Here is a 12,635-nt window from a genome sequence, read left to right on the forward strand (position 1 = left end):
CATCCTTTTATATCACTTTCGCAGATTCTGTGCTCTGCTTTCCTTGATCATTATGATTTTAGTGACTGCTATCTTGTTTAATGAAATGGTAAAGTATCTTTCATTAAATGCAAGCTTCGTTTTTAAGATTTCATTTTTAAGTAACTCTACACCCACCATGGGGCTTGAACTCACAACCCTAAGATCAAGAGTCACATGCTCCTCTGACTGAGCCAGCCAGGCATCCCTAAATGCAAACTTCTTGAAGGAGATTAATTTTTTCCATGGCATTCTTTTGGAAAGAGATATTTATTGAGTCCATTATTAAGATAAGTTAGGTTAAGACTCTAAAAGTGACTATCTGAGCCTTACTTCTAGGCTCTTTGATAAGAACAAAAGTGATAAATGTAGTACTCTATTGCCATAACCCTCTGGCCATGTGGGGGCGGGGGGTGTGAGAGATCTGAGACCCTTTCTGTGATTCAGGCAGATACTCTAATCTTTATATTTCAAAGCTCATGTGCCCTAACTTGTCTGCTCTTCCTTTTCTGAGCTTCCCATTCATCCCCCAAGATCCAGTTTCAATGTTATCACCCAATTTCCTAGAGCAGTTACTAAGCACTCTTTTGGACCCCCCAAGATATTTGTGTGTTTTTCTAACATAGTGCATTGCACATGGCACTGAATTATTTATAAGTACATTTCTCCTAACAGATTTGGAGCTCTCTGATGCACTGTTAGGCATTTGAGTCTAGTACTGGCCATCCAGTACATTTAAATATTTCTCAATGAATGAGCAAACAAAGGAATTGACACATGGGTGAATGAACGCATGAACATGAGAATCAAACCCCATCGCAGAGGCAGAATGATTCAATCAGCTCATGACACACGCTACCAGTATCATTTTTCCTATTGCCATGTTCAACTAGGATAGCAGAATCCTACGCATTTTTCTAAAGAAATATGACTCTATTCACCTCTGGCCTTAGATACATTCCCAACATAAGCTTGGAAACAAAGAATTACATAGAGGAAAAGAGAAGTCATCCCAAAATACATTTTAAATTCATTTGTGCTATATTTACACATCCAGTTACTTGTTATGAGGGAAAATCTGCTGCTTCCCCAGATCTCCTCCTAACCTTCTTCCATAATAATACACAACCTCATACAGGTAAAAATTCTTGAAGTGACAATTTTTAGTGTACAGCTGACCCTGTCAACCGACCCCCCCCCCCCCCGCCCCCGGGCAGTGGAAAATCTGTGTAGAACTTTCGACTCCCCCGACACCACACTGCAAATAGCCTGCTGTGGGCTAGACGCCTTCCCTCTCACATAAACGATTAGCATGTATTTTGGATACTAGATCCTTATAATAACATTAGCCAGAGAAAAGACAATGTGAAGAAAATTGTAAGGAAGAGAAAATACATTTATGGTATTGTCTTGTTTTTATCAACAAATAAATAAGTAAAACCTGCCTCATAAGAGGGCCCATGCAGTTCAGACATGTGCTGTTCAAGGGTCAACTGTATCGAATAACAGCACCCTTGCCTTTCTCTTCTTTCCTTCTCCAGCCTCATCGCAGTGAAATGCGATGTCTTGGTCACTTCTGATTTCCACTGCCACACGAGCTACGATAACCACAACCCCGACTGCAAACGTGACTCCTGGCCACAGACGGGCACTGATCTCATTCGGTACAGACCAAAGAGAAAACCATCAGGCTGCCCAGCTCTGTACACAAGAGGCAACACAATCTCACTGCAGACACACTTTGCGTATGTAGAGAACATCACGAATTAGGCAGACAAGACCCAAGAGTGAAGCCTGACAAATCCAAACCATACATTCTTGAGATCAGGAGTAGGAAAAGCCACCTCAGCTAACTACGTCAAGCTGTTTGCTTTACATGAGGAGAACAAGGGCCCTTATGAGTGGCAGAGACAGAATGAGAGGCCATACCTTCTGACTCCGATTGCCACGCTTTGGCCACTACACCATCTCTCTTCAGCCTCTTCAGCCTCACGCCTATCCCCCTTGGGCAGGACAGATCAGGGACAACATATCACAGCCCAGCTCAGCGTGGGAATGGGAAGACAGGGTTCTCCCTTCCAGCAGGGTCCTAAGCGCACCTGACCACACGAGCAAAGATGCACTGAGGGCTACACACATGTGTTTAAGGAAGCAGCAAAATAAATCCCAGTGCTTAGTTCGTTTCACCCCAAAAGTGTTCAGGGAGCACCTATCACGTGCAGATGCAAAGTGGCCAGTGAGAAACACGGAATGCTGTGCTAAAGAGCACAAGCCTTCACCTTCAAAGGGAAGCATTTGAAGGGATCTGCACTGCAGGTGACACTCATATGCGAGTTTTGAAGGCAATTCTCCCAAGAGTGCAGAGAATGGATTGGAAAGGGGAGAAGCCTCTAAAGGTAGTTTTCCAGAAAGGAAATCACAATATGCAAAAGCATTCCTCTTCACACTTGGTTCCGAGCAGTCCCCAGCCGGCATGCGCTCTGTACGCGAGGAACTGCACGGGAGGAGGAGCAGGCAGGCCTCTTCTAGGACTCTCCCGTCACCTAGCTGAGGTTCCGAGGCTGGGGTGGTCAGCTAGCTGTGTGGCTTTGTGGCCACGTGGCGGTGGAGGTCGGAAGTCTACTCCTGGCCACACACTCTGTGGCGGAGTCCAGAAAACAAGCCAAGAGGGGGTTCTCCAACTTTCCACCAACTTTCTGGCCACCCTTTCAGACAGTTCTGTCACTGATACCGATTGGACCTACCTTCGGGGTACATTCTAGAGCCTGCATTCTGTTCGCAGCCTGTGCTACCACTGGGGCATACAGAGGCAGGCAGCCAGAGGAGAGGAGAGATGAGCTAAAAGCCACCGGAAGACTCCAGAGAGGGAGATGAGACTGGGCTGGACAACAACATACACAGAGGCCACTGTCCCGAACATCTAGTTCCAGTGCTCTCCTTGTCAACCAGCAAACCATAGGAGCTGTCACGTGGAGATTTCTTCTGAAGGACCGTCACCTCTCTCCAGGGAAGGGCACTGTGCAGGGGCGTGCACGGTGGTCCACGGAGCAGGGAACAAAGATGGCCTCTATTTGAGTTTACTCATTTGTCACAACCTTTAAGAATGTTTACCTTAATATGGGTTTTGTAAAATAAAACAATCGATATGAACTATATTTTATATACAGAATCTTTAAATAATTTAATATACACTATTGAGACCCATACTTGAAAAAAATTGTTTGGCTGGTGGCATGTGATCAAGAGAGCCTGGAGACCATGGTGATAAACCATGGTCCCTTCCTCCCGCTAAATGCTGGGTGCACCCTACATACAAGAAGCATTTTATTGACTTCAACTGTGACCGACCCAATTAAAGCCATACGATAGACTAAAAGTGAAAAAAACAATTGAGGGGGTGACAAAGGATAACATCATTTTAGGTTTTAAAAATTTTAAAGCTTCCTTATACCTCGTATCTTGGCACTTGAAGAGTGCTGGCAAAGAGAAGTTAGGCAATAAATAATTTGGTCTAAACCACAAGCAGTGTTTCAAAAGCTCAACCCAATCCTATGCTTAAAAAGAGACTTTAAACTAATCTATTCTCTCAGGAAAGCACTTCTTTTTAAAAGACATAAATATCTAATCAAATCAACCAATCTACACTCAAATTTCACCAAGGCAGAAAAGCCAATCTTGTATCATTAAAAAAAGGTGTGTGTCAGGCGCCTGGAGGCTCCGTTAGCTAAGTGTCTGACTTCAGCTCAGGTCATGATCTCATGGTTCATGAGTTCGAGCCCCACGTTGGGCTCTGTGCTGACAGCTCAGAACCTGGAGGCTGCTTCAGATTCCACATCTCCCTCTCTCTCTACTCCTCCCCTGCTTGCACTTTGTCTCTCTCTCTCTCAAAAACAAATAAACATTTTTAAAAAATTTTAAATAGTGTGTGCTACATCCAAATGACATAGGACATTTACTGTCATCTAGAGTTTGATACCGTTCCAACCCCTGCATGTGTGTGTGTGTGTGTGTGTGTGTGTGTGTGTGTGTATACATACATATGTATTTTCTAATATGTGGACAAGAAAGATGTATATCTAGACAATGGTTCTCCCTATTATGTATAAAAATGCCCTTCACTCCCATCTCCAATTCTCAGTTTAATTTTCAATTTTTTTGCAGATTCTAATCAAACTTCTCCTATGGCCGATAACGTGGATTAAATTCTCATGTGGCCACTGCTAATGGCAAGGAAAAACTAACAGCTGATTTCACTACAAGCTTTTTTGTCAAAAATTCAAGGTAGTATATAGTCACTAATAATCTATTATTCACACTCATACATTTGGTGAAGAAATGCATTAAGTTCCTACTGTAGGGCACGCGCTGTGTTCTAGGAACTGCTGGCACAAGTTAAGAGAGAACAAAGAAGTAAAGTCAGTCCCCTTCTCTCCAAACAGAAGCGAGGACTTCTCACTGCTGTCTTGGAGCACTTAGAATAGCACCTGGAGCACCTAGAATAGCAGTTGCCACCTGCTGGGCTACACTGAACACTTCACTGCCTCCTTTGAGGAGCTTACAACCTGATAGAGATGCGAAGGGAGACAGAAAAAAAAAAAAGAAAGAAACTTGTAACACTTGCAGATAATTATGATATTTTCATATTCTTATTCACATACAAGAATATCTGAAAATAATTTCCATCCCTCTCTTCTCTCTACATAATGAGAGTCTCGTGAAGCTCAGAGAAAGGGTTTATACTCACTGCATGATTATCTGTTTCTAGTTTTAATTGCACTGCTTTGCAAAGCTTAGGAGAAGATAATTTCAATTCATTTCAAAAATAACTCCCATTCAATACAAGAAGATGGGATTTTTCAACTTGTGAATTTTGTATTTACTTGACAATGAAAATGGTTTGGCATACAAATAAAGCATTTTCTTAGAAACTTTGGTCTGGTGAAGATCCAGCACTGATATCTATAAATAAAAACAGAATGGTTTTTCTCAAAAAGCAAGAACGTGCACTCTCCTTCTAAACAGACTCAGTTTCGTTTCTAGATATTTATAATCTGGAAAAAATGCAGTTCAAATCAAATAAAGCATAAAGATCGGCAAAGTCTCTCCCAGTACTTACTGATCCATACAGCTCTCCCTTCTCATTCATCCCGAGGTAGAGTCCACTGTCCACGCCTCGAATGCTGACCAGGCCCACTGCTATACTGATAAATTCCAGAATGCCTAAGAGACAAAGGGCAGAAGGCAGAAGACCAGTCAGAACACAGAGCAATTCCTTAGTCTCAGCATCCCTAAGACTTTTTTCAAGAAGACACTGATCCTAACTCCCAACTTGGATGATCTCACACTCACTGACCAAGTGTCTTCTCTTGGGTCACCTGGGGGGCTCAGTTGGTTAAGTGTCCAACTTCACCTCAGGTCATCATCTCACGGTTTGTGAGTTTGAGCCCTGCATCAGGTTCCGGGCTCACAGCTCAGAGCCCGGAGCCTGCTTCAGACTCTGTGTCTCCCTCTCTCTCTGCCCCTCCCCCACTTGTACTTTTCTCTCTCTCCCTCTCTCTCTCTCTCTCTCTCTCAAAATAAACATTAAAAAATTTTAAGTGTCTTCTCTTAAGACTATGGCCTAAGAAAACTGATTTTTCAACTATTCCATCTTTAAGAAATGATACAAAAATACTTCCTAACATGACACATAACAAAAAAAAATTTTTTAAGCTAGTGTTTACAGATACCCTAGGAAGTGATATGACAGATAAACAAAAACACATCTTCTAATTAACCATAGAAGAGTATAATTTAAGAGAAAAATGACTTCCTCCCACTTTATAAATATGAAATTAAGACTTTGTGTATGGGCATATATTGGAAAATATTACATTCAGAGATTGATCTCATGTCCCTTATACTAAGAGTATAAGGTGCTAACCAAAGACCTGATTGGTTTGTATAGAATATTATTCACCTCTTTATTGCCTAACTTTATTGAGCTCCATCTGGAAAATTAAAATAGCCTATACATATCCCAAATATTTCAGCTTAAACAAAGTATTGATTTTTGCTGTACTTACCTAAGTCTCAATGACTTAATTAAGCAATTAAGATAACATAATATTCTGAGGGGAAAATGCCAATATCAAAATGCTCTTGATTGAAAATGGGCCTCAAGAACCTTATTCCAAAATCAAACTGACATAATCCTTTTTCCCCATCTTTCCCCTTGCCTGCTTCACGGAGAATAATGATACCTAAGCTGGGCATCAACCCAGAATTTTATGGCCATTCAATAGCAGCTTTCATTTCTCCGACTATATTGTTGCTTTAAGGTGATTACCCCACTGTATTTCTGGGACAATGCTAGTATGACTTGTGCTTAGCCATTCACTCAACTTTGCTATAAAATCATATCCTCTGTGCAGACCTTGAGTTAACACATGCCAAATATTGAATTCTTGTTTTAAAAATATCTTCAAATGTTGAAAAATTCACTTATATTTAAGAGTTTAGCAAAACACTAAGGATAACAGTGTGCTATAGTCAGTCTCCTGTGACTAATAAAAAAGCACTTACGTGGGTTTTTAGACAATTAATTTTGCAACTCTCCCAAAACAGACTGTGCTGCAGAATCCAAAGAAGACATGCACTGCATAAATCTCATAGAGCAAAGGGTTTCAAGGTGATGTATAAAAAAAGAAGAGAGGGGCGCTGGGGTGACTCAGTTGGTTAAGTGTCCAACCTCGGCTCAGGTCATGATCTCACAGTTCGTGGGTTCGAGCCCCACATGGGGCTCTCTGCTGACTGCTCAGAACCTGGAGCCTGCTTCGGATTCTGTGTCTCCCTCTCTCACTGCCCCTCCCTTGCTCCCACTGTCTCTGTGTCTCAAAAATAAATTTTAAAAAAACATTAAAAAATTTAAAAAAAGAAGAGAGAAGCACAAAATGTAACCAATTCTATCAGAACATGCAAAACTATTTTCATAAAATGTGAAACAGTGTATGGAAAAACTATAAAGAAAGAGAAATTATAAATTACGTTTTGGAGCTGATCATCTGTGACTCTACGTTGGAAGATGCATCAAAAAGAAGCCAGTGTGTACCAAGCCTTCCCTCCCTCACAGAGCAAATGGAAAGGTGAATAAGGAAATATTTCCACAAGATTCACGTCACATGAGGTGCACCCCTTCCTGATGCAATTCCTTCATTTTATTGTCCTCTTTCCAATTCTTATGATTAAAAAATCATTTCAGTTGTGGCCTTTTATTACTGTGGGGAGTTCCATGCATATGACTCTTTCCTTAGCTACCTGAAAATAACCACAATATAGTCATTAGTGATCCGAAACTAGTGTCAGGAATTCAGTCATGTCCAATTTTCATTATAAAATGAAAGATGGGAAACATTTCGCCCCTGAGGAGGTCTAACCAATTTAATATGTTAATATGCCATGTCCACGGGGAGGGGTTTAATCACGACCCTAAAGGTCACTTGCATCTTCTAACGGAGCACGTGAGGCTCTCTCTGCCTCTCTAAGCATGACGCAGCTCTGAGAACGAGTCCTGAGTGCTCCTCACCATCCCCTTCCAGGCCCAAGAGCAACAGGGTATGTGCGATCTCACAAACCACTTGACCAGCTTGTCTGCAGAACATCAAGACTCCTGTCAATAACAGAAACTATGACAATCAAAATGGCTTGAACACTTGAACATTTAGTCAGTGCCAGAGAGGCCTTCTTCTACTCCATCCTCGTAACAACCCTAGGCATTACAATATCTTAACCTTCAGCTCACAAATGGGGACACCATGGGGCGTCAGCACGGCTCAGTCGGTTAAGCGGCTGACTTTGGCCCAGGTCAGGATCTCACAGTTCGTGGGTTCAAGTCCCCTGTCAGGCTCTGTGCTGGCAGCTCAAAGCCTGGAGCCTGCTTCCGATTCTGTGTCTCCCTCTCTCTCTGACTCTCCCCCACTCACACTCTGTGTCTCTCTCTCTCAAAAATAAATAAACATTTTAAAAAATGGGGACACTGAGGTTTCCAGATGTTAAATACTTTACTTCTAGAGGGGAAGGGGGGTGATGGGCATGGAGGAGGGCACTTGTGGGGTTGAGCACTGGTTGTTATACAAAAACCAACCTGACAATAAACTATAAAAGAAAAAAAATTACTATTTAAAAAAATGAAGTAACAACAACAAAACAAATAATTTGCTCCCAAGCAATCAGACACTAAAATCTATATGCTTATTGATAATGCACATCTTACCACTGTTTTTACCTTTTTTGTTCATGTATCCATGATTTCTATACCATATTTATATAGTCATTTCCTTGCTAGTGACTAGCAGTTGTTACCTAGATCGGACTCCACAGACCTGGGGAGCAGGCCCGGAAGTAGTAGAGACAATGAAGAGCTGGTGAGGGCCTGGGACTGGGCTCTCTTGTCATACAGAATTTGGGAAGGGGGGCATCTCCTGTGTGTGTAGACTCTTTACCCAAATGGTTTCTGTGCACAAAGTTAAAATCTGTTAGAGGCCTTAAGTACTGAAGTTGTTATTATATGTTCTGGAAATGAAAGTCTCAAGAGATCTACCTTGTTTCTTTCTCTGGCATCAACTAGATCGCTATAGTTCATTTATACTGACTTATTCAATCAACAAACTGTTACCGAGTGACTATCAGAAGCTAAGAACCATGCCTATCTCCTCAAAGAGCTTACCGTCTAGTGGAAGGAAAGACAAATAAACAGACAAATATAACAACAATGTGGGAAAGCAGTGAGAAGACAGTGCTGGCCCAGGCCCGGCGATAAGTAGCCCACTCAGGTTGAGGAAGGCAGTCAGAGGGCCCCCAGACAGGAAGGCTACCCGAGGCAGGTTTCCGAGGAGGCTCTCCAGGTGAAAAGGCACTGCCGATGTTGTCACCCCGGGTGGAAAGGATTTCACCATCTCAAACCACCATCCAAGTCTCTGGAACTCCTTGAAAAGCAGAGACCTCAAAAGAACAGCACGGGTTTTATGAGGTCATCTCAGTGATCCAAGGGCAAGCAGAACACCTGAGTGAGTGAGTCATAGCATTCCCCCCTGCCCCCCCCCACACAGAGCACCAACATCATAAGGTCAGAAAGACCCAGCAGATTGGAATCCTTATCATTCCTGGTACCATCTTGTCCACAATGAACTCAATAAACTCCACCAAGTCAACTAATCTGTCTCTGGGCCTGAGCCAAGCAAGTGTTTCCAACCATCCTCACTTGAGGGTGGCCCCCTCCCCCCTTTTTTTGCATGAGTGTGCAGTGCAGAGGGGTGCTGGATCAATAGCAACCCAGGAGAAGGCTTCTGTATAGAAACCTTTAAATGTTTAATGAGCAACAGAAGAGGGAGGGAAAGAAGGGAAGGGCTGGGAAGAGAAGAAAGAAGACAGGAAGAGAGGGAGGGAGGGAATGGTGGGACTGTTGCCTAACATTTAAGCATACGCTCTCACACGTGGGCCATGGTGGGCTGTCTCTCCTCTTAAGCAGACACAACCAAGGCACCCTCAATTCAGAAGGGCCACAGTAACGGGTAGTGGCGAAGTGGCATGGGAAGCACAGGGTCAGTGGCCAGCGGCATCTGGCTATTATTCTCTTTCATGGCAGCCAACAGTTCCTTCAAGGATGTGCTCACTGGGCCCAAGGTGGTCTCATGGGGTCTGAGGTCATCTCTGGTCCATCTCTGGCTGGAACAGTTCCTAAGAACATTTAGGAAAATGACCACACCAGACCTCTGCTCTAAACTCACTAGATGTTAGTGGTCAGCCCAGAGCTAAGTTCAAATGGACCATGAGCCCAAAGCTAGCCCAGCTCCCAAAGGCTCCTCTGTATCGGGCCTCATGTCCAAGGCCATAAAAAGGCCAACCATGGCAAGTGGGAGGGCGGGCACATGCTCCACTGTGGCCCATGTTAAACAACCCTCTAGCCTAAAAGCCCCCAACACTTAACAGAGCTGTGTTCTTTAGAGGACAAGAATGTATGCAGACTGTGAAGAGAGGCATGACATGAGGCTTTCGAAAATAGATTAAATCCCTCCCCACAGAGCTCCCTGCTCACCCAGAGAATCCTGCACCAGTGCTGCCAAATCAACCATGTCAAAGCCTGGGACCAGTACATTTGAGGCTGTAGCCAACTTGGAGCAAATCTCAGAGTTTTCTTAGGAAAGGACTAAATGGGAGTTACAACTTCCAATTTTTCAAGAATCTGAACCAGTATAGAAAATAACACCTTAAACAGGTGGTCTTTCTTAGAGCAGCCCCAGGTCGGATGCTCATTTGGAGTGCTGATGAACTCCGGCCTTTTAGGGCCAAAACTCCAGACCAGAAGGCACAGCAGGAGAAAAGCACGCCATATTTCCCCGAAGTCAAATGGGCAATCCACTTGGGCTTCCTTGGGCCAAGTTACACAGCGGCAAAGGATCAGCGCTCACTTTTTGTATTATTCTGCATTACCATTTCCTCAGTTGATTTTTCTGCTCACTTTTTTTTTGCTCCCGTCTAGTAAGTGCTTTCAAGAGAAAAAATATGCATGCAAAGAAACACCTCGATCCCCCAGCCGATCACCCAGAGAGACACAATACTGTGTTCCTCTTCTCCAGGCTCAACCTTATCTCCATACTAACACCCCCGAAGGAAAACACAAAGGGCTTCTCAAGGTCCCACCTAAGTTGTCACTGCCGCAGCTCCTGCTGGGACAACAGTAAGATTCCCCGCCCCCACGTTCCCTGCGCTGCCGCTGCTGTGTCACTGCCTAGCTTGCCCGCAGCTGCAGTCACCTGCGGCTACATGGGGGTGGCAAAAATCGTTTCTCCAGCACGTTTCCTTCTGCCGGTTCACTGCACGTAGAAATGCACCTTTTATTTTTAATCAAAGTGTAAACCCACCCCCACCCCCTACCTACAGCTACTCTTAAGAATCGGAAAAGAACCTGAGGGTGAAGACTAAGTCCCCTGGAGGGAGCTGGGGTGAGGATACGGGAGGCTGCAGAGAGGGAAGGAAGACCGAAAGAGGCTGCGGCGGGGAGCTAGCGGGAGCGCCAGGTGTGGCAAGCTGCGGCTGCCCGTCCGCCCCCTCCCTTGCCGCGGCTCCCCCGCCTCCCCGCGCGCTCCCCGCAGGGTCCTAGCGCCGAGGAGCCCAGGCCTTCTTCCGGGCGGGGCTGGGAAAGCGAGGGTAGGAGGCTCCCGGCACTCGCTCCGCGCTGCAGAGGTTGCTAATATTGGGACCTGCCGCAGCGGTAGCAGCGGGAGACCGCGGCACTGCTGTCACCCCGGGGGCCGCTTCTCCCTGCAACCGGATGAAAGACTTAAATAACCCTCCTGCCTCAGCCTCCTTCCCCACCCCCACTGCGCACAGCCACCCACTCAGCTCCATCCAAACGGGGGTGAGTGGCAAAGCGGAGCGCCCGGCGCGCCCTTCCCCCCGCGGCCCGCTCCCGGCCGACCCTCGAGCTCGCAGATTCGAGCCCCTTCTCCCTCTGCCCCCCAACGCGGCCGGGGCTCTCCTCCCCTCCTACCCGCATTGCCCCTACCGACCCAGCCAACAGTGCCTAGGGAGTCTAAGGAGTAGAGATGTCACTTCCTTGGAGACACCTTTCTCCAACCTCCGGGATTGGGGGCGGAGTGGGGGGGGTGTGTGACGACTTCTAGTTATTTTTTGTTTTATGGTCTCTATTCAGCTTCTGTAGCAGCGGTCCTTGTCCGATGACCCCAGAACTCGTTTTTAGGGTTCTCTCCACCTCGTGGTCCCCAGGATTCAACCCTTGCATCCTCCCTCTCTCCGGTGGCACTTACTAGATTTCTAATGACTCACTCGACTGCGTTTAGCAAACGTCCTACCCTAAAGGTGACTGCATTAAGAGGGGAGGAAAAGCCTCTGGGGGGAGGGGGGGCGTGGAGGAACCCCAACTGGATCAGCCCGCAATCTGTGCACGCCTGGGCCCAGTCGGGCTACGCCGGGGTTCCGCCGCGCTCTCGCCAAGGCCGGGCTCGGCTAATTCACACAATGAAGCTGCCCTCGCTCCGGTTGCTGTGCCCCGCCGCGCTCCCCCGGGCCCGGAGGCCAGGGCCCAAGCCGGGGCGCCGAGACGCAGGCCCGCTGGCCGCGAGCGCTGCTCCCGGAACGCCGGTAACAATAGCTCACCGCCCCTTCCACCCGCCTCCGCGGCCCTTTGTCCCCCCCACCCCCACCCCTTCCCCTGCAGCTCCGGCCTTGCCGGCCGGGGTCTTCGACCCACCTCCCAGGCACCGCTGAGCCATCGACTCTCCGAGACCCGGCTGCGTGCTTCAGATGAGGGAGATGGGTCCGAGATGGCACGAGGGGAGGTCAGGGGTACGACCTCCAGCCTGTCCTCAGTCCCCGCCACCAACTCTCCCGCCGCGGTGCGCGCCTGCGGCGGTTCCCACACCGCGAACACCGAGCTGCCCGGGGCGGTGGCTGTCAGCCTCGCTGGACCCGCACTCACACACAAAGAGAAAGCGAAGGGACTCAACTTGGGCCAAAAAACAAAAATCTCAGTCCCTAAACACTACCAGAAGTGTGTCGGCCCCTGCTCGTCGCCCCCAGACACAAGAAGTCCCTGCAAGCACCGAAGGGCGCACTGGAGC

General features: G+C 46.5%; 1 protein-coding gene across 2 annotated transcripts in view; it reads right to left on the reverse strand.

The window, feature by feature from the left end:
* Nucleotides 1-12,635, reverse strand: part of FGF9 (fibroblast growth factor 9) — a 30,886-nt gene that overhangs the window by 15,641 nt on the left and 2,610 nt on the right. Inside the window, exons 1-2 of one of the 2 annotated variants that reach the window (XM_029936962.1) lie at nt 8,723-9,212; nt 5,135-5,238 (exon numbers count right to left, since the gene is read on the reverse strand). In XM_029936962.1, coding sequence (XP_029792822.1) covers nt 5,135-5,238; nt 8,723-8,951 — 333 coding nt within the window. In that variant the 5' untranslated portion in view covers nt 8,952-9,212. Of the gene's footprint in view, nt 1-5,134; nt 5,239-8,722; nt 9,213-12,635 lie in introns of those variants that run through there. The other variant, XM_029936961.1, reaches the window with a different exon arrangement.

Source organism: Suricata suricatta, chromosome 4 (assembly GCF_006229205.1).
Source record: "Suricata suricatta isolate VVHF042 chromosome 4, meerkat_22Aug2017_6uvM2_HiC, whole genome shotgun sequence".
In the NCBI taxonomy this organism is placed as follows: Eukaryota; Metazoa; Chordata; class Mammalia; order Carnivora; family Herpestidae; genus Suricata; species Suricata suricatta.